At 41.7% G+C, this 24,235-nt stretch overlaps 1 protein-coding gene across 2 annotated transcripts in view; it reads left to right on the top strand.

Annotated features, from left to right (window-relative positions):
- Positions 1 to 24,235, top strand: part of SHISA9 (shisa family member 9) — a 323,373-nt gene that overhangs the window by 7,127 nt on the left and 292,011 nt on the right. For both annotated transcript variants that reach the window (XM_059716286.1, XM_059716285.1), the window contains exon 2: positions 308 to 435. In XM_059716286.1, the coding sequence (XP_059572269.1) occupies positions 308 to 435 (128 nt within the window). The remainder of the gene's footprint in view (positions 1 to 307; positions 436 to 24,235) is intronic.

The following is a 24,235-nucleotide window of genomic DNA, read 5'->3' as shown; positions in this document are numbered from 1 at the left end:
GCCCTTAAGACATTAATAACACATGCCATATTCCTTTGCCTAAGGCCAGAGCTTCTGCAGGTGTGCCAATTATTTCGTATGGCACAGTAGTACAGCAGATAGCTATATGGCATGCAAGTCAATCCTGCTTCTACTGAAGTCAACAGTAATACTCCTGTGACCTCAATAAGAGTGGGGTAGGACCATTGATTCAGTTTAAACATTGTTAACTACAATAAGCTGAATTAAAAAGACCACGGTACATTGCAGTTGCATTACATATTTTACAATAGATTTATTCTAACTGAGTTTAATTTTTGTTCCTTAGGGCTCTTGCTGATGTTATGCGACCTCAGGGTGCTTGTGCAACAGATCACATGGAAAGAGATCTAAATATTGTAGTTCATGTACAACACTATGAAAACATGGAGACAAGAGCACCTGCAAATAACATACGTAAGTTGCATTATATTTTACCAGCATTTTGCCATGGTGGTATATTCAAGTGGTTATGACTGAAGGAGACAGCACATGGGATTTTGTAAAATTTATATATTCTTGTGTTATAGTTGAATTAGCATCAAAGATTTTAAGGTTGAAATAGTGCAACATTGGCAATTGGCATTTAGAATTTAACATTAAACTTCTGCATTTGTTTGGAATTAATATTAGTAGTTGCCTGACATTTATTATGCACCTTCATATCATTTTAAAAGAAATTTTCATTTAGTTAATAAGATTATCACTTCCATGTTTTGGTGTACTTGATTGTTACTTTTGTACTCCATAAGACTACAGTAAAATTAGAGGCTATTTAATAAGGCTCTAAAAGTCCAAGAAGAAACTATTTTATGCTATGAAAGTTCTTATGGTGCCATTCCCAGAATGCTTTTCAGAAAAAACATTAAGGAATAAGACTTGAATTTGTCACAAGAACTTCTTTCTTCCTCCTATTTTCAAGTGAAAAATTATGGGGGGGGGGGATTTTATTTGGTTTTTGTAACAATATTATGTATGGATTTTATACCTTCTGTATTATATACTCTAGTCATTGAAGACCAAATAGAGAGTACCTTACATGTGATATGAAATGTAGTGAAGTTTCAAGTAGTTCTTTGATCCTGTTAAGAGTTTTACAATATTGGAACAGCCCTTGAGAGAGTTCTTCTTTCCTAAAGAGATGAAGTTTCCTCTAGGGAAAAGTGTTGTGTATTTGCAATGGTACAAAGGTACCTTTCTGCGACAAAAAGGTACCTTTCCGACATGTTAGGCTCGTTATATGTTTAGGCTTGTTATATGGTTTAAGTCTTTTCAGACCTTTTGCTTTTTTATACATCTTTGCATAACTATAGAGAGCTGATGGTTTACTATATTAGGACAAGACAACAATTCTGCTTGAACTGTACTATGAAACTGTTATGAACCCATCCCATACTATTCCTTGGTAATAAGGTACTACAAGGAAGATGGAGAACTCAGAATATTTATGCATTTCTGATGAATGCACCCATTTGGGTGCTGAAGGTAGAAGCTAGGTGATTTCCTAGTCTGTAAGTGAATGGTATTAGCAAGACAGTGAAAGCTACAACTTGTGGGAAAGTTACCATGTATAGTGAAGCCTGTCCACCTATTCTCATCTAATTGCACTGTTTCCCAAGGAGCTGCTTGCATCCGGACCTGTGCTGTTATCTTGTACTTTTAGGGAAAATTCAGAGCTTTGCAGCACCATTAAGTCTCCTGTGAACTTCCATTCAATGAGATACCAACTCCCAAGAGGAATGGAAAGCAATTAGGTACGCTGTCCCTAGAATCTGGGTTAAATGTAGCACCCAGGAATTATACAGATACCTATTTAATTGCTCACTTCTAGATATTTCAGAAATCCTCACAATGGAATATTTAATATTGAGGATCTTATGCAGTGTAATATATGGAAAGAACACAGCGTATCTTTAGACTCCAAGAATTTCTTGGCTTTATCAGTTTTAGGGCCTGCTTCTGTAAAAATTTCCACTTGTGCAATGGAGTGAGATTACACATCTATACAAGGGCTAGGTTATCTCTACTGGTGCCTTAGACATTCTGGGCTGACCCTCAGTGGGTATAAATTACAAGAGGCCCATTTAACAGTTTACAACAGCTGAGGACAGGCCACTTTTTAACATTTTTCTTTCCTATTTCATAAACGTAAACTGAAAAGAAATCTAGAAAACGTCCAGACATCAACGTGACAGTTCTGTCAGGGTTATCACGGTGTTATGTAAACAATTTAAAATGTTGTTGTTATGTGGCTGATGGATCATTCACCATTGCTTTTACTGACTTCATAATGTCAGAAAAATACATCCTTAGTAAAAAGAGTATTAAACCACTCAGCACAATTAAGTGGTGTTTTTGAGCTGTTACAGTCTGCTAAGTGTGTATACATTTATATTACAGTATTCAGAGGGAAGTCCTTATCAAAGATATTTACATGGATAAGCAGAAGCCAGTTTTCTAAATCTAACATCTTCGTTATTTGAAACTTTTATGGTGGAATTATGAAAGGTAGGAAAATTGAGTGGTGCATTCAGAAAAATTTAATAATGCAGCATTGTCCAGTCCTAGTGTTAGAGAAATGAGAAACCTTTGTGATATAATTTTACAAGCAAATAAATTAGAATCTAGTACATGGCTTTTATAGAAAATTATCACAGCCATTATGCATGCCGAGCAAGTGAAATGGTACAAAATTATAGCATCAGATGATGACTTCTGTAGTTCTTTTTAAGTTACAACCTTCAGGAACAACTCAAATTGAGATTTAAATGGAATTTTAAGTTTATTAAATTTGTCCCTTTTGCATTGTTCCAAGACCTAAGACAGCAAAGGGTACTTTCATTGCCACTGTGTGCATTCTTTTTTTATTAACTCTTTTTTCAAATGCATTAAAGACAAACTGTTAAAGGTAAAGTGTCACTCATGTTTTAATTTAAACAATTATTTAGTTGCACCTTCTGACCACTTGAAATGCAATTGTGTGGGTGCTGCCAAAATTCCTCAGAAAGAGGAGCTCTAGCAAAATTGAATACCTTGCATAACAACGAAACTGAAAGACTATATTTAAGTCTCTAGACTTTATGACTAAAGAACAAGTATTTCCTATGTGGCCTCAGATTAGCACTGTTACTTGCCAAAATTAGACGTCCATCAATAGGCAAATTTCCTAAGGAATAACAGTAAGTGCAAAATGTTTTCTGGAGGTTTTTGCAGCCCAAAGAAATGATACTTCCATTCTTTTTTTGAATATCCAACTTGGCAGATCTGGTAAAAGACAGACTTTGTTTTGCCCATGTCTAGATCCAGACAGCGTAAACCCTAATTGCTTAAGCCTACTATGACCATTAATGCTTGTTACTATCTCTACTTCATTTCTCATAATGTGCCTTATTTTGGATTACTTAGCAATCTTACAGTGCCCTACATTTTCCTTCATCAACTTGCAGAAGCACTGAATGGTGTATGGGAAAAGAACAGAAAATATCCACCAAATAACATAAAAATCAACCATTATAACAGGGAATGTTAAAAACAAATTAATTCTAGATAATGTTTTTACAAAATCTTATTGCAGAATCTGTTGTATTACTTACATAGTCTAAAGAGGACTGCTGCAGAAGCAGAACTCTAGATTCTTTTTCTTTTGCCAATACATTCCCATTGATGATTATATTAGGAGTCAGCAATTTAACTTGTTCAGATTATATCTTCAGTGCAGTGCAAGATAGGAGGCTTTCTAACTATGGCCCTCATTTCTGGAACATGCTTCCCACTTTTATTTCTAAATCTCATTCTGTGACAGCATAGTAAAGCAAATGCATATGCTACTGCTACCAACCTTCATTTGTTTTAAGTGTCAGCAAAATATTAGTGCCTATATCCTCAACAATAAGGTACCTGCTGGTACAGAATCACATTCTTAGTGCATTTTTGCTACCTACAGAGATTCTCAAAGCTGCAGGCAGCTAAACAGTGAGGCTACTTCTACATTATGGAATTAATTTTTATGTCAAAATATTTACTTACTGAAATTTTAATTGAGTTCTGAAGAGTAATGTGTTGTTTCCCCATTAAAAATATTTATTATAAAGTTTACAGATGTGAATAAGTTCATTAGCAATGCTCAAGTGAAGGATATATCTGTTATACCGTATTACATGGCCAGTTGTTATCATGGCCAAAAATTTGGAGCCTCTATGGTAGTGGTTATAAAGAAAGTTCATTGTATTGGATTGAACATTAAAGAATTGTTTGCTGCTGCATGTGATTGATAATAGCACTGGGTGTGTTTTAACTGCTATTCCAGACAACTTTGTTAAGGCACCTGTGATGTGTGGTTTGTACATTTTTTTCTGATTTGAGAAATAGGACAAGAGTGTAAGACTATTCTTTTTAAACTACTGTATGTTAGAATATGATTTTATTTACCTGAATACAAGCCAAGGTTTCCCCCCCATCAGCATTGGGAAAACTCCCTCCTCTTACATTTGCATACAAGGAAACCTCATTATATACACTGCCTGACCATAAACTGCTTCCAAAAGCACATGTGCTCAGTAGTGGAAACCAACTAGGAAGTTGATAAAATATAGCTACCTGAGCATGACTATAAACCCATAACTCATATTAGGCAAACATGCTGATGGGAAGCTACCACAAGAATAGGCTAGTAAACCATATCTGAATAAGATATATGGTAACGCCCATTAAGTGTAGTCCCCCTCGGCACCAACTCATTTTCAAGTCATGGTGAGCCATTACATTGAATACATTTTGGTGACTTCTTCACTCCCACAGCTGAGCTGCAGGTACAAAAGTGCTACTTAAAAGTGTATTTAGGGAGTTCCTGTGCTAACACTTGCAGCAGGTTCAAAAAAAGTAATATGCATCAACTCTTGATGAACTAAATCTATGGGCACTATATGCAAGTTACTACAGGTATATTTATTTCCAAGTCTGTGTTTTCAAAGTTGCTTCTCACTTTCTGGTGCTCGGGGAGAGCTGGGTCTTGATAGTAAGGCGGAGGATGGAAGAGGCTGTTCACTAGACAGTAATCAAAGAAATTTGGAAAATCAGTCTGTTAAGATCGTATAACAGGGATGGGCAATTATTTTGGCTGGTGAGCTACTTAAGTTTTGGTGAGCTGGCAAGGGCCATGCACATAAGATCATTCATAAGATACCCTTTTAACAAATTATAGATAAAAAACAAATCGTATACTAAAAGTCAAACATCTACTAAACTTCCTTAGCCTGACGAAGGGTTTTTGAACCCGAAAGCTTGCTTAATAATTGTTTTCCAACTATTTAAGTTGGTCTAATCAAAGATATCAGATTCACCCAAAGAACCTTGTCTCCAAACATCTACTATAACATTTTAATTTTATTCAATATATTTTTGTCCTGATTTGTGGTTTTTTTTGTGTAGTGTATATAGAGATAATGCATAATAGCTCAAAATAAAGTCTTACTCTTGTATATTGTGTGTGTATGTGGAAGGTGGGGGGTTGAGTGTGTGCATATATGTGTATGGGGCCTGCCTGCATGCTAGGTCCTTGGAGCCGGCTGTGAATGACAGGGAGGATCAAGTGGGGGTAGGGGGCGCATGCAGCAGAGCTTGCCCAAGTGGTGCAGTGCAGGTGCATTGTACCCTCCCACTCCCCACACCTGGCCCATGGTTGCCTCTGTGGTGCTCCACATGGGACCAAGCCTTGCCTGGTCCTGCCCAGGGCAGCCTGCACTGCAGTCCCACCTGCAGCTGCCCTACACATGGCACAGCTCCGGCTAACACACGGCTTCCCAGCAAGGCTGCCCCTGCTGCTGCAGTTACCTGGTAACTACCTGGCTCCCCCTACCAGATCTGGCCTGAGGGATGTACTTTACCACTCCTGCCTTAGAAGATATGGTTAGTTGCAAATGTTCTGACAGCACTAGTCTGTGAATGAAAAATCATTTAAAATCCACTGAAGTGTCTGTTTTCTGTGGAATATTTTGACTTTTTGTCAGCCACCTTCCTGAAAACTGATTCTTCCCCACTTCCCACCCGCAATGAAGAGAGAAACTTTTCTGAGGAACAATACCCCAGTTTCTGACCAGCGTTAGTAGTAAGTTAGCAGTTTACACAATATTGGCAACAATTTTCAGGGCCTATTTTCAAAAGAGCAAAAACTGCCAAAATGTGCATTTCACTTGGAAATATGATTACTAAGATTGCATACTAACAGATATTACTACACATAAATAAGCACTGAATATCAAGGCCACTGACAGACATGGAAAAAACAAAACAAAACGGTGCTTTACCAGAAGAGGAACTGTGCCAGTTTGACCTGTGTAGATCGTGAGCTTCAGTGGGACTTTTTAGAACTTTTATCTTAATAGATGATTTTGATTGAAAAGTGTCCAAAAGCCTCCCCGAAGCATGCAGATTATACAGGTGCTGGGTGAGCCAGGGCAAACTCATGTGCTTCCTCTTTTGGGTATGCGCTGCGCTCAGTGTGGGGGCTCACCAAGCTGGAAGTAAAGTGCTGTTCCCCCCCCCCCCCCGTGTCTGTCAGCAGCCTAATTGACCACTTGCGCTTTTCAAATCAGGCCAGTATTATACATTTTGTAGAGTGGTCTTGAGGTACTGTTATTTTAAAACATTAAGCTTTCAGTGTCAATACATGGTAAAGTGTCATCCATATTTACAAACACTGACAGACTGTCACTTTAAAAACAGCCAACTGAGATCCTTATTGATAAATATTAGCAGTGCCTCAAATGCTCTTGTCAGTTGTGCACAAAAGCTGCATCAGAATTTGCTCAGTTGCAGAGGAAACATGATCTAGTGCAGTGATTCTCAACAAGGGTGTATTAGCACCCAAGGGTGTCTTGAAATCCTTTCAAGGGTGTTGCAGGATGCCATGTAATAGTAACATTGTAATGTGTGCAAACATGATGCACAGGATACATCCAGAGATTTCAAATAGGAATCCATAGTTTAAAAACATTCTGACCTGTGGTGTTCTTTCTGAGTTCTTTGTGGCTGAAAAAATGCTCTGCTATTTTACCTTGGTCAAAAAATGAGTGAAAGCTAAGAGCTGGCATTTTTGAGGGGTGCTTTGGGTCTGAAAAAGTGTGCCTTGACTTTAAAAAGGTTGAAAACCACAGATCTAGTGACTAAAGATGGTGAAAAGTGTCAGGGAATGTGCCTATTCTAGCTCCAACTCTGCCACTATAACAGGGGTGCATCCTCCAGCCCATGAGCCATGACATCCAGCCCATGGGACTTCCCCACGGGTCGGAAAATTTGGCAGCAGGGAGTGGTGGGATCCCTGTGCACCAGATTCCAGCCTCATCCAGCAATTGCAATGAAAGGGAATCAGGGCAGGGCTGGGCCTCCCCATCCACATCGGGCCAGGCTGCTCTCTTCCCCCAGTTTGCACATCTGGATCAGGGCTGCTCTGCTCTGCCCCTCCTCAGCATGTCTAGATCGGGGGTGGGGGCTGCTCTGCCCCCAGCCTGGGTGGACAGATCCAAGTCAGGCTGTGCAACTCCCCACAGCCAGATAAGGCTCACCGGCCAGATCCAGCTCTGTTAGGAACCTGGCACTGCCCATCTGGCCTGTGGGGTGAAAAGGTTGGGTACCACTGGACTATAATTCAGTTCGCTGTGTACGATAATAGTATTCACTATGAAAATATTTTCGCTGCACTTGTTTGCCTCTTGGGAGTACCATTTTGTTCTTCAGTATTTTGATGCAAACAAACAAACAAGTAAAAAAAATAAATGAAGAAGCTCCCAGTTCCTTTGTGAGGCTAGTGGTTAAAATGAAAGCTAAACACATGCTTAAGTTCTATCCTATTGTTGCTCATATGAAATGAGCTTGCAAGCATTTAGAGACACTAAGAAATTGCAGTTTAGAGAGAAATGAAAAGTTGCTATCCTTGGTAATGGAAGGTCCTTGGAGCAGAAACACTATATAACTGATTTATTTACATGGTAACTGTACATAATTTAACTGCATAGTAATTAACTTGTGGTCATAGAAAGTTGTAGTTATTACTCTAGAAATATGTAGTTCTTGATTTGGCCCTTGGCCTTCCACAGACATCGATGTGCAGATGGAGGGAAATAAAACACAAAGGACTAAGTACTTAATTATTCAAGTTCTATAGTTAGAGTCTAAGCTACATAATTACAGGAAAATGCTCTTCTGGGTCTGGTTATGCACTAGGACAGAAGAGCTGGGTTATACGGTACATGTGATTTTTCACTGTTTGCTCAGGTTCTAGGTAGATTATTCAAGAGACTAAGAAAATCTGGGTTTTGCTAGCATGAGTCCACCCACATTTGTTAAGTGAAAACAGGAAGTATAACAGGAAGTGTCCAACTAATGAAGAATATCACAACTTTCATCATACGACTGCAGGGGCTAGGACTGTTCAGAAAGGGGTCAGAGTTGAGAGAATGACAGGGTGAAACTGCCAGCCCGGGTAGCTAAGCACGAGTGCTCTGGATAGGAGAGGGGACTGTGCGGTCAATATGGGGAACAGGTGGTAGATTGTGGAGTAAGGAACAATCCTCCAAAATAAAAGTTTCACCAATTGCTGATAAACTGTACAAAACCCCCCAGATCTCCTCATAATAAATTATTCTGATGTTTATTTTAATTATAAGGACAGATCAATCTGATTGCTCAAGTAAGTGAGAACTGACCAATTCAAAGGAGAAAGACTGAAAAACTCCATCAAGGAGATACATGGAAAAAATGGCTCTATATCACTATAATTTGCATATTTGGAACTAAATCAGGGGGAATGGTAGTACAGGCTCACAAACGTGTCTACAGAAAAGGCAGTCAAGTAAATAGTCAAGCTGTAACTGTGAGCTGGAGAAAAAGTAATTGCTCTTTAGACTGAAGGAGAGCGGTAGATTAACAAACAAAGCCACAGGGCCCTGGCCTAAGCCTCCCTGAAACCAAGGGCCTCAACAATTTGGAAGTTATCACTGCAGCTAGTTTTTTCTTTTTTTTTTTTTTTTCCTTTTTACAGGCACAGCTCAGTCCCAGTAAGCATGGGTGACAGCATCCTATTGGCTGCTGGAGGACCTGTGCCATCATTAGGGCTGGGCGAAATTTCTCTGGCTGTTTCATTTTGATGCTGTTTCAACTAATTTCTAGTTCAAAACAAAATGAAGGGCTTTGAAACAGCCTCGAAACAAAATGAGGGCAGCCTGCAGAGAAACAGAAACTAAAGTAAGGAGAGGGAGGGGGAAGAGGGGGGAAGGAGTACTCTCATATTGACTGTGTAGCTGGCCAGTGACTGTGATCCTTCCCTGAGGTCCCTTCCAATCCCAGTGATCTGGGGCAGGGATGGAAAAACAGCATTGTTTGAACTGGCCTGCTTTCTGTCACCCATGTCACGAGTTTTGCTTGTCAGCAGCCTGAGGTGCAGTTTCCCAGAAACCCTGGCACCTATCTCCTTGAAACCTGCCAGGTTTCATGGCCTCAGCAGGGGCTAGCATGCCTGCAGTTTTTACTCTGCTATGCCTTAACACACACATGTGACACGAGTTCTGATTTCAAGAATTTGAGGTAGAGTTTCCCAGAAACCCCTACATGAATGTCCTTGGCAGTCTTCATGGCCTCAGAAGGAGCTACTGTCCGTGCAAGTTTCATCTGAATCAGGCAAGAACTGACGAAGTTACAGGCAGATTTGTGGTTCCCCGTTATAGCCTATGGGTAAAACTTCGAAACAGTGAAACAGTTTCAACGAAATGAAATGAAATGAAATGGAACAGTGGTTTCGAAACAAAATGAAACTCGAAACTAAACACTGTCCCATCAAAACATCGAAACGGAAGTTGAAACGAAATGGTATCTTTTTGCACAGGCCTAGCCATCATTACTATACAGAAAGTGATGCAATGTCAGCTCATTCCTACAATTGGTGATCACAGAGGGCACTTAATATTCTATCTTGGTGATCACAGAGGGCAATTTTCTATCTTGTTTTGTTGTCAGGGAAATCATCTTTGGGCTCCATGCTCCTTGGGTCTGGCATCCCAAGAATTCTTAATCCACTCCTGCCTGAGGAAGGGCATTTTGTGCCCCAAAGCTCTTCTAACATCTTCCCCCAACTGTAAAGCTCCAATAAAAGATATTGTCATGCAAATTGTGTTTCCAGAGGAAAAAGTAATTTTTTGATCATCTTCATTCTTACCTTCTGGTCTTTATAACTGACCTTCTTTTCCCCCTTCAGCTCCTCTAGCAGCCACTATGAGAACCAATGTTTGGCCCCAAGGGTGTGAGTACAGGTGAGGGGGATTTAATCCTCAGGGTTTTATTTTATGCCTCCTAAATTGAAATGGTGGGTTTTTAATTGAAACCCCTGTTTCAATATTTCCATCATGTTACGGTGAGGGGCCTGATCTTTTTTTCTTCCCGCGGAGCCTGCCTGCCTCTCACATGGCTGCTGGTGGATGGAGGTGAACTGCTGAGGAGCCGAGTGGTTCCTGAGTTGCTGGGAGCCCTGATATTTCCCTCTGTGGTGGCGGCACCCCCCTGAGCTGCCTGGGTGGGCTGCTAGTGGGCCGGGGCCTGCCTCAGTTTGCAGGCAGCACCCAGATGGACCTAACCCTTCCCTGAGCCTGCTGCATCTTCCAGCACCCCATACGCTGTCCCTGCTGCCTTCCTGCCACCTGGGGCTGCCCAGGAATGGGCTAGCCACCAGCACACCCACCCACCCTCCTGCTGCCTCCCTGCGCTGCCCCAGGGGCAAGCCAGGCCATTCCTGGGCAGTCCTAGGTGGCAGAAAGGTGGCAGGGACAGTGCACGGGGTGCTTGAAGCTCTAGTGGGCTTGGGGAAGAGTTGGATCCAGCCAGGTGCCTGCAAGCTGGGGCAGCCCCTGGCCTGCTAGCAGCCTACCTGGGCAGCTCTGGGGGGTACTGCTGCCACAGGGGGAGGGACCAGGGCCCCAGGCAGCTCAGGGGCCACTTAGCCCTCTGGTAGCTCACCCCCTGGCTGTGGGAGAGGTGGGCAGGCTTTGCAAAAAGATTGGCCCCACCTTGCCACTTCTGCCTTCAGCAGGCACCTGCGGCTGCGATAGGGAAAGTCTTGAGAGGCCCGATCTTTTTTTTCAGCGGAGCCTGTCTGCCTCTCTGACAGCCGGGAGGTGAGTTGACAGCTGCATCATTGCAATCTGCAACATTGCAAACTAAACTACATGGGAATATGGTTTAGTTTGCAACGTTGCAAACTCATTTGAAGCCCCCAAACCTCATGCACATGTATTGTGTGACGCTATTAAGCCACAAAAAGAAATTTTTGTCACATGTACATGGTGACAATCATCATGTGTACAAGCACCCCAACAGTATAAACCTATCTGGAACATTTAAATTTAAAGCAGAAAGCAGGTACTGTAGTTTGTTTGTTTGTTTTTTTAAAGAGTGGAATAATTAACTAGATTTGTTTCTATAACAATACTTTTCACAGCCTCCACACTTTTACCACCTATGCTTGTGCTTAACTCAAAAGCATGTGAGCAATGCAGTTGACTTTGTGGGAAGCATGTATGTTTGTGCTGAGTCTCTAGTATCTACTTGGGAATACATTTAAACTATTTCTAAAGGTCAGACATTTTGAATAATCTGGACCAGGGGTTGGCAACACCTGGCACATGTGCCAGCGCATGGCATGCAAGGCCATTTTGCTCAGCATGTCACAGACAGCCTAGGCTCTGAGCAGCTGCTGCTGGCCACAGAGCCTGGGCTGCAGAGAGGCTGCAAGTACTGCTACAAGCAGCCAGGGCTGCAAGGGGTGCAAGTACTGCTGCAAGCAGCCAGGGCTCCAGCAGCTGCCCAGAGCCAGGGCTGACTGTGGCAGGCAGCTAGGAGGCTGCAGACAGCTGCACTGGGCTCCAGAACTGTAGCCAGGCTCTGTGGCAGTGGTAGCTGCACATGTGCCTCCAGGCAGACAGAGGGGGAGAGGCTAGGGTTGTGCTGCCTCATGCCCCTTCCCTTTTCAGGTGCACATGTAGCCACTGCTGCCATGGAGCTGGAGCTCCAGAGCCTGGTACAGCTGTTTGTAGCCTCCTAGCTTCCTGCCACAGCCAGCCCAGGCTCTGGACAGCTGCAGCAGGTGGTGGGCAGGCTGCAAACAGCTGCACTGGGTCCGGAGCCCTGGCATCAGCTCCGTGGTGGCACTGAGTGCATGCATACCTCAGGGTACATGGCAGGGAAGGGTACACAGCTGTGCAACCCTGGCACCTTCCCCGCTGTCCACCTGGATGCGTACTTGCACCTGCCAGCAGCTGTGAGGCTTGGGTTCCTTGTAGCTCCCATACCATCTGTGTCTGGCATGCTAAGTCAGGTGTGGGTTGAGGTTGGGGTGTTTTTAATACTCTAGCCAACAATGTTGCCGACCCCTGATCTAGACAGAGATGTATCAAAATTCCTAAGCAAAAGATGAAGTATGGTTAAGTTAGCCATAGATACTGATATAATCTATAATGAATAAGATGAAATCACTTTACATATTATTCACCCTTCAATATAAAGAATAAGAATACATCATAACTACCATCTGCTATAGAGAAAGAAACACTGTATAATTTCTTTTTTGTAATTTCTGATTGAGGTTAAAGCAACAAATTGCATTTCAGCAGTACCTAGACACTACCTTTTAAGTTGTTTTAATTTAATTTTAATCTTAAATTATACCTGTACAATGGAACATTAGAGCACTGGCAGGTTGTTAAGAAGACTGTTGTTAATACAATCATAGTTATAGATGTGAATATGAACACTCCAATGCTGGGAGCAGAATCATCCAATTTAGAATTACACTAAGTGAACATACATTTCACTGATGTCCTATACAACTCATTTAGTCTTTATAATGCAGTGTTGCTTAATTAGTTCTGAAAGTCTATTTAAGAACTTTCAGTTAATGATTAACGTAAGTAATTCATTTACATTTCAGATTTTAAGATAGATATATTGATTTGTAATAAGAACTTATGAACCTTCCTGAAAGACCAATAAGTATTTTCCAAGTAAGGTAATTACAACCTGAGAATTAGGGGCCACCAATGTATTAAAAACAAAATAGAACAAATGAGACTCACATACACACACCCTCCCCAGCAAAATTAGCCCTCCCAAATTGGGGTGTATGTGTATGCAGGGAAGCTGATTTCTGCACCAGAATGGAAGCATGGAGATGTTGTAAATAATGGCTGTCCACAGCTTCTCTTCTCTTCCCTTCTTTCCAACCAGAATCCAGCAGGGGTGGAGTCCAGTTATAACCCTTTTGCAGTGTCTGCTGAACTAACAGTAGCTTTTGGCTGAGCAGTCAAAAAGTGTGCTGCCAGTTCAGCAACAGTTGTAATGGATAAAGTTTGAGGTTCTGCCTGAAGCAGCCAGTGACCTGGTGGAGGGTGTGTCAGTGGCTTCATGTGGTTAGCTTTCAGCCATGATTCAGGAAAACTTTTTTTCTTCATTCTGCTTTCCAAAACAAGGTGTGTGTTTTATCTGGGGGCATGGGGCATTAGAAAAGATATTTAATTATGCATTTACTACAGTAAATATGTTGTTTAGATTTTTAAGAGCAGAAAGTAGGTCACATATTGATATTTAAAAAAATATTAATTGTCAATATACCATAATAACATTTCATTGACAATTGTGGAGCTGGAGCAGATCCTTCACTGGTGTAATACAGCTAGAGTAAACCCAAATTTGTACCAGTTTGTCCCGAATCCTGCTGTAAAGCCTCAAGCTTGCATAGATTTATCCATTAAATTAATTCTACACCTTGTAAAGTGTTCTGTTGGCTTAAATGGGACAAATCACAGTATATACAAGCCACATATAGGAATTGCATTTATACTGGGAAAATCACCTCTCCCACAGTAGAAAATAGGAGGGTATCAGAATACTTCTAATTTCTGCCAGAGGAAACATGATCCTCCAGGAGAAAGATCTTCCAGGTTGACGCCTAGAAGATCTCCCCTGTGAGAGAAACCCTTTTGCAAGAATGAATGTTTCCCCTGTATGCGTCTGCTTGATGATGACTTCTGCTTGTCCTCCGCTGTGAAATAAAATTTACAGCTTTTATAAAGGCTGAGATCATTTTCTCTTCTGGCATGAGTCATAAGGTTGAAAAGCAGGCAAAAGGTACCTTTGTTTTCTGCTGCTCGTTTGCCAACATTGTCATACACGCAGAAACCGTGCGTGCCATTTTTATGCCAAAGTAATATTAATTCTTAACTGTTGATTTAAAGCTTAATCATCTTCCTAAGTCTGTTAGTCCCTCCCACCATCCCCATGTTTGTTGTTGCAAACATCACAGCAATGATAAAGAACACATTAATATGTTGGTTTCAGTTAATGCATCTAAGCTCAGATATAAACTGTTGCAAATTGGTTCATTTTGCAGCTGCATCCATCATTTTACTACTCTGGATGTGTGAAACTTTAATGCTGAATTTGTGGTTTTAAAATATTGTTATCAGACATTTTTTACATACTGCATGTTCACTTCTCTTTCATTGCTTCACCTTTTAATCAATACTTTCTAACATTAGAATTCACGGATGCAGGATAAAGTGGTGGGGGTGTCTGCATACATTAAAAAGCTTATGAATACACATCTTAGTATTCCTAGGCAATTAAGAAATATTATTCAGTTAAAGGCAGTATTTAAAAAAAAATCAATCTACAAAATTCAGCTACAAATGGTTTCAGTAGCTCTGTTCCTTTTAATTTGTTTGCTGCTTTATATCATTACTTGCCTTGAATCATACATATCAGTGCTGACTCCAGTTTTATTATTATAAAATAAAGCCAAGAAGGGAATTGAGTTTGTTTAATATTTATGAAATGGTTATGTTGTTGATATGGATAACAGAAAACATAGTAGAAACGAATCTCTAGAACCATGATGCAAACTTATGTTAATAATCATTCACTGATGATTGCAATATAGATGTTAATTTGTTCAGTATATTATTAACCCTGTAAAGTTTTTACTTTTATTTTACCTACTGTATTTGTTATATTTTTATAATTTGCTCTAATTTTACTATATTTGTAAAATTGGTAAATTGTTATGAACAAAGTAGTTCATAACTGCAAGCATCCAACTCATATCCTTAAGACATGTACTTACTTTGCCCCTATATCATTGGTGACAAGAGGGAAAAAAAACCTTAAGATCATACAGATGATTCTGACATTGAGAATTATTTCTAAAATGTGTTCAAAGATAATACCATTCCGTTTTAGGAACAGATTTTTCTCAGTTGAAGACTGTGAAAAGATAACAAAAGTAGCGTAGTGGAAGCTCAGGTGTTGCATTATTATTACTAGATATTTATGAAGACTGAAATAGTGCCCCAAATAGTCAAGACTGCTGACAGACATTGATTTAAAGGTGCAATGGGATCTGATCCTCAATCTCAAGAACTGCATCTCATGCCATGCTGTACATGCATGACAGGACAGGTGATTCTGGGATTGGGGGTCAGATAATTGCCCCTTACTTGCCTGTGCAGGGGGAGTCCAGAATAATGATTTGCCCTACACTGGCAGATAAGGGGTGACTGAGATCTGATCATGATCCGGGACTCCCCCTGCACTGGCAAGTTGAAAGCCAGGTGCCTGACAATCAGCTGATTGTTCGCTGGTTCTGGAGCCTCAGTGAAATCTTGACCCAGCCAACCACTGTGATTGTCCTAACCTGGCCAACTCAGCAGACTGTCAACTGGATCCAGGACCACATCAGGGAGGGCTGGCCTGTATGCATTGCTGATTCAGATGAAAAACAGCTGATTGTCAACCAGTGGGGATCACACGAGGGCTAGCTGAGACCTTTGTGCAGTCTATCCTGCCACACATTCAACTTAAGGATGGAAACCAGCCATAAAAATATTACACATATTTTGTGAAATAATTTTGTGTCTTATATTGCCCTTAACTGTGCTATAAATTGCCTGAACAAGTAGCTAGGTTACTATTTAAGATACAATTAACTGGTTAATTGTGTCTTAAGTATAAAGTCTGCCAGGGGCCTAGATCAGTGGTGCTCAACCTATGGCCTGTAGGCTGGATCCAAGCCACAGAGCCATGTCATCTGACCTGTAGTGCTTCCCATAGGTCTGGAAATTTGGCAACGGGAGAGTGGTAGCAGGATTCTACCTGCAGTGGCAAGGGAGCAGTGATAGTGTTAACTGCTGTGGTTCTCACAGCTGCAGCGATAAATGCTGCAACCACACCCCAGATGTCAAATTCCTAGATTTATGGGGCGCTCTGCAGGCTGGATGATGTGACTCCACATTTTGGATTGCACTGGTCTGCAGGGTTGGTTTGCAACTGGATCCAGTGCAGGGGGTCAGTATGCTGCCAGATCTAGTGTGTGGGTTTGGGCTGGTTCACTGGGCCACTCCTTGGGCAGATCCAGTGTGCAGCATTAAGAACCAGGTTAGCATTAAGAACCAGGCTGGCACAACAGATTGCACCTGCGGACCAACCCCGCGCACAGATCCCAGGCTGGATCAGGTCTATGGACCATCTCCATTTGTGGGATCCAGTCGGCCCTGCAGCACTCATCCAGCTCTCTGAGCCAGCTGTGTTAAACACCACTGGTCTAGGAAGCTCTCAAACACAGACGATAACGTAGGCTCCCCTTACAGGTCATCCTGCACTATCATTTCTTAGTTTCTCCAGCCATAGCCAGGAGAGACAAGGTTCTTTGGGTAAATCTGATATCTTTTATTAGACTAACTCAAATAGTTGGAAAAATTCTTCATAGCAAGCTTTCGGGTTTAAATACCCTTCATCAGGCTGAGGAAGCATCTGCAGTTGGTGTGTGCTCGTCCTGGGTGGAATGAATAGTAAAGAAGCCACCCCAAAAAAGCACACAACAACTGCAGATGCTTTCTCAGACTGACAAAGGGTATTTAAACCTGAAAGCTTGCTAAGAAGAATTTTTCCAACTGTTTGAGTTGGCCTGATAACAGATACCAGATTTACCCAAAGAATCTTGTCTGCCTATGTTCTTAGAGACCAAAATGGCTACAACCTATACCTCTATAGCAGGGGTAGGCAAAATGTGGCCTGTGGGCTGGATGCGGCCCGCCAAGCCATTCTGTCTGGCCCGTGGGGCCCCTAAAAACTGTAGATAATTAATATTTATCTGCCCCTGGCTGCCTGTCATGCGGTCCTCAATGGCTTGCCAAAACTCAGTAACTGGCCCTCTGCCCGAAATAATTGCCCGCCTCTGTCCTATAGCCAAGAGAGGGCTTCTTCCTTCTATGCAGCTGTTCTTTCAGCTCTAATCTGATCAATGCATCCCTGTAGTGCTTTCTCCCAACGTGTATATTCTATGCATAATGAATAAGCCTCCAATTTCATCATGGTAGTTACTTATGCTTTGACTCTGAAGAAACTCCATGTGAAGCCATAAAGTGATAGGTACAGTGTTTGGGGTTTGCTTCCACTGAAGAATATTGCTGCTGATTTTCATTTAAGGTAAATTAAGACAACAGAATAAAATTCTGGTAAAGAAGAATTTGTTAGTAAAGCCCATAGAGTTTAATTATTTATAAAAGGATGTATTAAAATAGACTTCATTTAGGGGCTGAGCTACCTCTCATTCAGGCCAATAGGAGTTCTGTCACTGTATGCAGTAAGAGAAGGATTAGGAACTGCATGGAACACTTGTCACAAAAAAGCCTCATCTGAGGAATTCACTGTAGAAAAAGGAAGAAATTATTTTTTGTTGTCAAAATAATATATAACAGCTAGCGAAAGAGGAATGAGGACTTCCAAATGAAGAGTTAAGTCATATTCCAAAGAGGCTATTAGAGAAGCCAGGAAACATTAATGGATTTAGAGTTCTCTTCAATGAGCAGGTAAAGGCTTGGAAGTCTGCTAAGCAAACTGCTTCCCAAGTTCCCAGATCTCAGGTACCTATAGGACGTTTCATACCACTCCTCCAGGCCCAGTCTTTGGTAGTACAGCTTTTGTACAGACATTAATCAAGTAATGACTTTACAAAAAAATACAAAAAAAATACAAAATACAAAAAAAAAATACAAAATACAAAAAATACAAAAAGACCTGATCCCGAAAACATGCCTTTCTGAAGTGAGTGAAGCCTGGGCCTGGGTTCTGCATTACTTCTAGGCTCTGAGGTGGCTACTATGAGCTTGTCACAGTTCAATAGTTTTCAGCCACTTGGCCCTGAGGGTCAGAAATTTCAGGGGCAGCTTTAACTTTACCACTGGGCTAAAGTTTTTCTGGTAACTTACTTTCTCTGAGAGTTCTGGCTGTTGTGAACTTTGCTCTGCTCTGCTCTGGCTCACCTAATTAGCCGTTCCTCTTCTTATAATAAGGATGGAGGATTTCAGGGCGTGAGGCAGAGCCACATCTACAAATTATAGACCATAAATGGCATAAATAAACTTGGTGGCTTAGGGGTGTACTTGGTAGCTGTGTTGGTCTGAGACAAAAAGACATACAAAAAACTAGAACTCTTGGTTCTAAAATGATACCTTTTATTAGACCAACTGGAAAATGGCAAGAAAATTGTCCTTTTCTGCAAGCTTTCGGGATCAAAGAGGACTTTTTACCATCTTGTACCATCTACACTTTTCCCAGAGCCTGACGAAGGGACTTTGATCCCGAAAGCTTGCAGAAAAGGACAATTTTCTTGCCATTTTCCAGTTGGTCTAATAAAAGGTATCATTTTGGAACCAAGAGTTCTAGTTTTTTTGTATGTCTTGGTGGCTTAGAGAATCTGGCCAATGGAGTATAAGTTTATGCTGCTTCCAGCAGTATTACTGTAGGTACTGTTCTGTAAGTGAGTATCAGTGGGGGAAATATTAGAAAAAGAAGCTTCTTCTCCTAGCCTTATCCCCATACCCATCAGGATCTGTACCAGGGAAAGAGAGAGAGAGAGAGAGAGAATATTACAGATAGAGAACTCCATTTTCCGCCTATGGAAGTATAAGACCTGAGTCCTCCTGTTGTCACTACTCTTTTTAAGTCCAATAAGTGCAGTTATGTAAAGGCAGCAGAATGGAACCAATGTAAAAGTCTTCCTTGATGCGTTTTAAGATGTATATCTTATATATGACCTGTCTTATATATGACCTGTTTTATAAATGGTTGAAACTAAATCAGGCCTAATGACTACAACTAACAATTAAATATTTCTAAATATCAGGGGTCATAGTCTTATCCATTTGGGAGCAGAGACTTGGTGGTGACAGTTCCTATGCTTCCCTCTATGCAATGCCTGGGGCAGTGGGGCTGTCAGAGGTGGGTGTGGGGACTGGTGTGTCTGGGAAGCCAGAAGGAGGTTATGGCAGAAGTCTGCAGAATGCTCTAATAATTCCCTTCTAGTGCACAGTGCTTTGGCTGAGGCTGAGAAGAAAATCAGGGAAGTGTAACTTCTTCCCAAATAACTCTGTCAACTGCACCACCAGCAAATGGCTGGTTTTTGGCCTTCAGGCTAATTTCTGCATTTATATCATGGATTTTTTTTCCTTGTAAGCTACAATGTCAGGAAAGTTTCTGCAGGAAAGGTCCAGTTTCTTTTTAAAGTTTCAAATTAATTTTGAAACAATAAGTGGGGCTATGAAGAAATATTCCTTATCTATTGTCATTAACAAGACCTGACAACCATTTCAACTAGAGCACTTTTAAGTTTCTAGCCATAATGCTCTAACTAAATTACGGTTAAAAGCTTCACTTAAATGAACTCTTACAAATATTTTTTAGCAAAATCATTTAAATACACAACTGATTACTTCTTTGGCATAATTTTAACACTTATTTTTTAAAGTTCTTGTTTTCCTTTTTGCTGTTCCAAGGCATTCTACAAAAGAATTTAGCAAATGGGAACAGAGTCTCTTGGAACTAAATCAGCTGGCCCCAGAAAAAGGTTTTCTAGAGAGTAGAGAAAAGCAGAAGAATCAGAACATATTTAATGGACTAGAAATTCTCAGGAGGCTTCTATAAAGAAGTAAAACTTATACCAATGATCCCTTAAAGGTATAATTATTGAGGATCATCTAAAATGAAAATGTTCTTAATTTGCAGAAGGTGTCTGTTATATACTTAGTGTCTGCAAGATCTTCTTTCAAGATAACAAGCTTTAGAGTCTCTTAGGCTAGTGACAGACATTCAAAAAGCCCAAGCCTGAATTGATTCAATCTTTGCAGGTCAGTCTAATGTATTTGCAAGTAGACAGACACCCACTTTTCATTCTGGAAGTGCAAGCACATGCCTGCAGTGGCTCAGGCCAGAAGCCTGGGGGCTCTTGAGCAGCCCTCCCTTCCCTCCCACAGGGAAGCTGAACTGGGGGGAGGAAGGGTGTGGCCAGGCCCTAGCAGGCCTGAGTATTGACTGAAGAGGGGTTTAAACCCCAGACTTGGCCTCCAGGGCTCAGAAGGTGGGGGAAGAGGGAGTGTGGCCAGTCAGGGGCATGGCCAGACCCCATGGAATGGGAGAAAGAGGAGGGGGAGAGCCCTGCCCGCTGCAGCATCTCCCTGACAGCTGGGAGCAATCCAGGCAAACAGATCCACTGCCTGGCTCCAGAGGGGGACTCTTCCCCCTCCTCCTCCTTTTCCCTCTCCCCTGCCACCATGAGGCAGGGAGGGTGACTGTGTGCGGTGCTGGAGGGGAACTATTCGCTCTCCCTCTTCCCCTACTTCCACCCCCCACTGCAGTGTGGGGAGGGGAGCTGTGTGCGGCATTGCCTGGCCCTGGAGGGGGACTCATTCCCCCTCCTCCTGTCCCCTGCTGTGGGGCCTGGGAGGGGGACTCTACCCCCTTCCTCCTGCTGCCTGGCCAGCCTCCACCCATGCATGCAGGGCCAGGCTGCTGTCACTGAGCTGCAGCCGCTGAGGAGGGCCCCATCCCTGTCCCTGCTCCAGCTACAGAGAAGAGGGGTAGAGCCATCTCTGTTGTCTGGAGCAGAGAGCACACCCCAGCTGAGGGCTGCAGAGCATGCTGGGATGCTGGAGCATGCTGGGATGCTGCTCTAGTTTAAATTAAACAGGGAAGGGGCTTGGGGCAGAAGTTTCATAAACTGGTTTGACCCAAATCAGTTAAGTCTGATACTACATTCAACCAGGTTTTTCTTAAACCAGTTTCAGCCGTTTTGAAACTGGTTTATGCGCACTGAACTTCTGTTCTGTTACAGGTTTAATCCAGTTTATGATCACTTAAACTGGTTTATGTGTAACTTTTGTCCCTAGCCTTAGGCCGTGTGTAGACAAAATGAGGGGCATGTGTGCATGACACTTTAAAGCGGGCTAAATGCTTTTGCACAGCTTTAATGGTGTTGGTGTTTGCATGCCTCAGTGAGGTATTGTGTATTAATTTCAGCCACTGTAGGAAATTTGGTGGTGTAACGCGCTTTAAATGACTTGGGGCACAGCAAACTAAAACTCCTTCGAAGGAGTCTATCATATATGCCTCTAACTCTTTCAAGGAGTTTTAATTTGCTGCCCCTACAGCTGTGAACTGAAGCACTGGGCTCTGTGCAGCTCCACAGCTGTGCAGGAAGCCCTGAAGGCAGCCTGAGAACACCCCAGGAAAGCAGCTCCACCTAAGAAAAGCAGCAAGCCTTTGATCTTTTTTTTCTTTCCCCTCTGGAGCCTGCTTGCCTGACTGAGCCGTGTGGGGGCCTGGTGCTTCCCTCCATGGCTGCAGTGGCCCCCGGGGCTGCCCGAGCCAGGTGCCTGCGGGTAGGTGCCGCCTGGGGGGAGGGGAGTGCTGCTGCTGCTGCCGCAGAGGGAAGCACCAGCCCCCCACAGCCCAGGGACCACTCTGCCTGTCAGCAGCTCGCCCTGCCCTCCCCACTGGAGAGGCAGGTAAGTCAGCCGAGTGGGTGTGTGCACAACATGGGGGTTTAATCAGCCCTAAATTGAAGCGGTGTTTTAAATCGAAGCGGTGTTTTTTAAAAACCCACCGCTTCAATTTAGGGCCTCCGTTTTGTCTACACACACCCTTAGAGTCCAGTATACTGTCTTTTAATTGTCTAGAGGCATGTGTGATAGAGTCCTTCAGGGACTAAGTCTGTGTAAAAATGTTTTTAACAACATTACAATTGTCAGGATATTCATAAGAAGCCATCCAGGTGTCTTATGGTCTGAGACTTGCCGAAGAATGTCTTCTATTCAAAAGTTTGTCTAACTTTATCTTAGCTACATAGTTGGTCCAATAAAAGATAGCCTAAGAAATCCTTGCCTCCCACAGGATATTCTGAATGTTCATAACATTTTTGATAACCATTCTTTAATATTTTAAAAAATACAGCCTGACTTCATTCTAGGAGGGCCATTTTCCTGAATTGTTATTTTTCTTAGGAATTTTTACATACCTATCCAGGGATAAGCAAAAACTGACAGAAGATCTAATCCTCCTTTGGCTTGTAGTTTCTGTAGTCATTTACATCTGTGCAAAGTGAATGTGAAAAAGAGTGCACAACACTGCCATTCAGATTTTATTTCACACCTGCTATAAACAGGTATAAATAACTACTGTATATATTGTCACAACCATATATTGTACAAGACAGGAAAGAATTAGGCTTATGAAGATTTACTGAACAATTCATATTAAAATAAAATGGGAAAGTAATGCTCAGAAAGGTCCCTTTCTAACAAAGAAATGACACTTGAAAATGTGATGGCACTGTTTGGTCATGGGCAGTCTAGTATGTTAGTGTGGCTGGCCTTCTTCTCTGCAGATCTGGATTGAAATAAAAATATCTTTGGCAGATTTATCCTAATTCCTAGAGACGTGTAAATACACAACACAACACACACGCACAATTGGTGCGTGTCAGAATGGACAGACAGTCTCTACTTAGGAAAGTCCCAGGAATGGAATCAAAGAGATATATTGCTAGAGTCATGTTGGGAAGCTGGAGTATCTTTTGTCTGTTCTGTGTGTGGATACAACTTTTGTAGGCGTTGAAATCACTCAACTATTTTATAAAAAAGAAAAGACAAGCTTTGTTTTGATATTGTAATCACAAAATCTGACTGTTTTGAGAATACTGGAGCTAAAGAGGGAAAATCTACACAGATTTTTCCATGTGGTGCTGCTGAGTACAGTCAGCGCTATAGCAAATAGTTAACGCAGAATGTGGCTCAGCACAATGCATATACATTAATGAGCTACTCTCACAAGTCCTAACCACCAAGGATAAAAGGAAGGAAGTACCAGAAAACAACAGGAAAGGAATACCAAAGGAACTTAATGGCATTCTCCTTTTTCCTACAGTTTACAAACTGTGAAGCTTTCCATGGAAATACTGTTTAGTTTGTAGTCTGCAAGTTAGCTGGATATGTGTCTGTGTTTAAAGGGAGCATGGTGGAGAGCAGCAGCTCAATATAGCATATTTCCCTCGAACACTGGCAGATTTATTAATTGCTAATTATTATTTATTCTGGTTTGCATAATGCAAACAACATGGTAGGTGCTTTCCAAGTGGAAATCTGCTCAACAGTTTACATTGTTCAAAACCTGCCATCATCCTCTTTCATGGCTTTCAGAATTTTTGGAAAGTGAGTTATTGTACTTCTGCACATAAAAAAGCCAGTGGCAGTTGCTAGTGGGAGGCTGAACAACAACATGAAAGGGAAAGTCTGTAATGCATATTCCATGGTACTAAATGTCTAGGGTTTACTCCATGAAGTCAGAATCCCATATACTCTGCTTCTTCTGAGGATGGTATGTGCAGATGCACAAAGTATGAACTTTGATATGAGAATATCTAGCTAGGCTGCAACACTGTAGAAAAGAACCCAGGAGTTATACTGGACTTAGGTGAATAATAGCGAACAGCATGCTTTTGTTGCAAAAAAAAGCCAATTGTCTACTGGCCTGTATTAATGGGAACACTTGCAAGTCAAGGGCATTGATTCTTTTGCTTTATTTAGCACCAGTGAATCTTCATCTAGACTACTGTGTCCAGTTTGGGGCCCTACACTTGAAGACAAAATAGAGTTCAGAGAAAAGCAACAAAAATTATTAGTAGTCTGGGAAACATGGCTTATGAGGAAGGCTGAAGAGGATTGTTTAGTTTAGAGAAGAAAAGATTGAGAGGTAATTTAATTTGATAATGGTTTTCAAATACCTGAAGGGTGCTTATAGAGATGATGGTGTCTGCAGAGGACAGGATAAGGAGTAATAATCTTAAATTGCAGCA

This window comes from Alligator mississippiensis, chromosome 13, assembly GCF_030867095.1.
Source record: "Alligator mississippiensis isolate rAllMis1 chromosome 13, rAllMis1, whole genome shotgun sequence".
In the NCBI taxonomy this organism is placed as follows: Eukaryota; Metazoa; Chordata; order Crocodylia; family Alligatoridae; genus Alligator; species Alligator mississippiensis.
The sequence above is the reverse complement of the archived record's forward strand: the minus strand, read 5'-3'. Positions and strand labels throughout refer to the sequence as shown.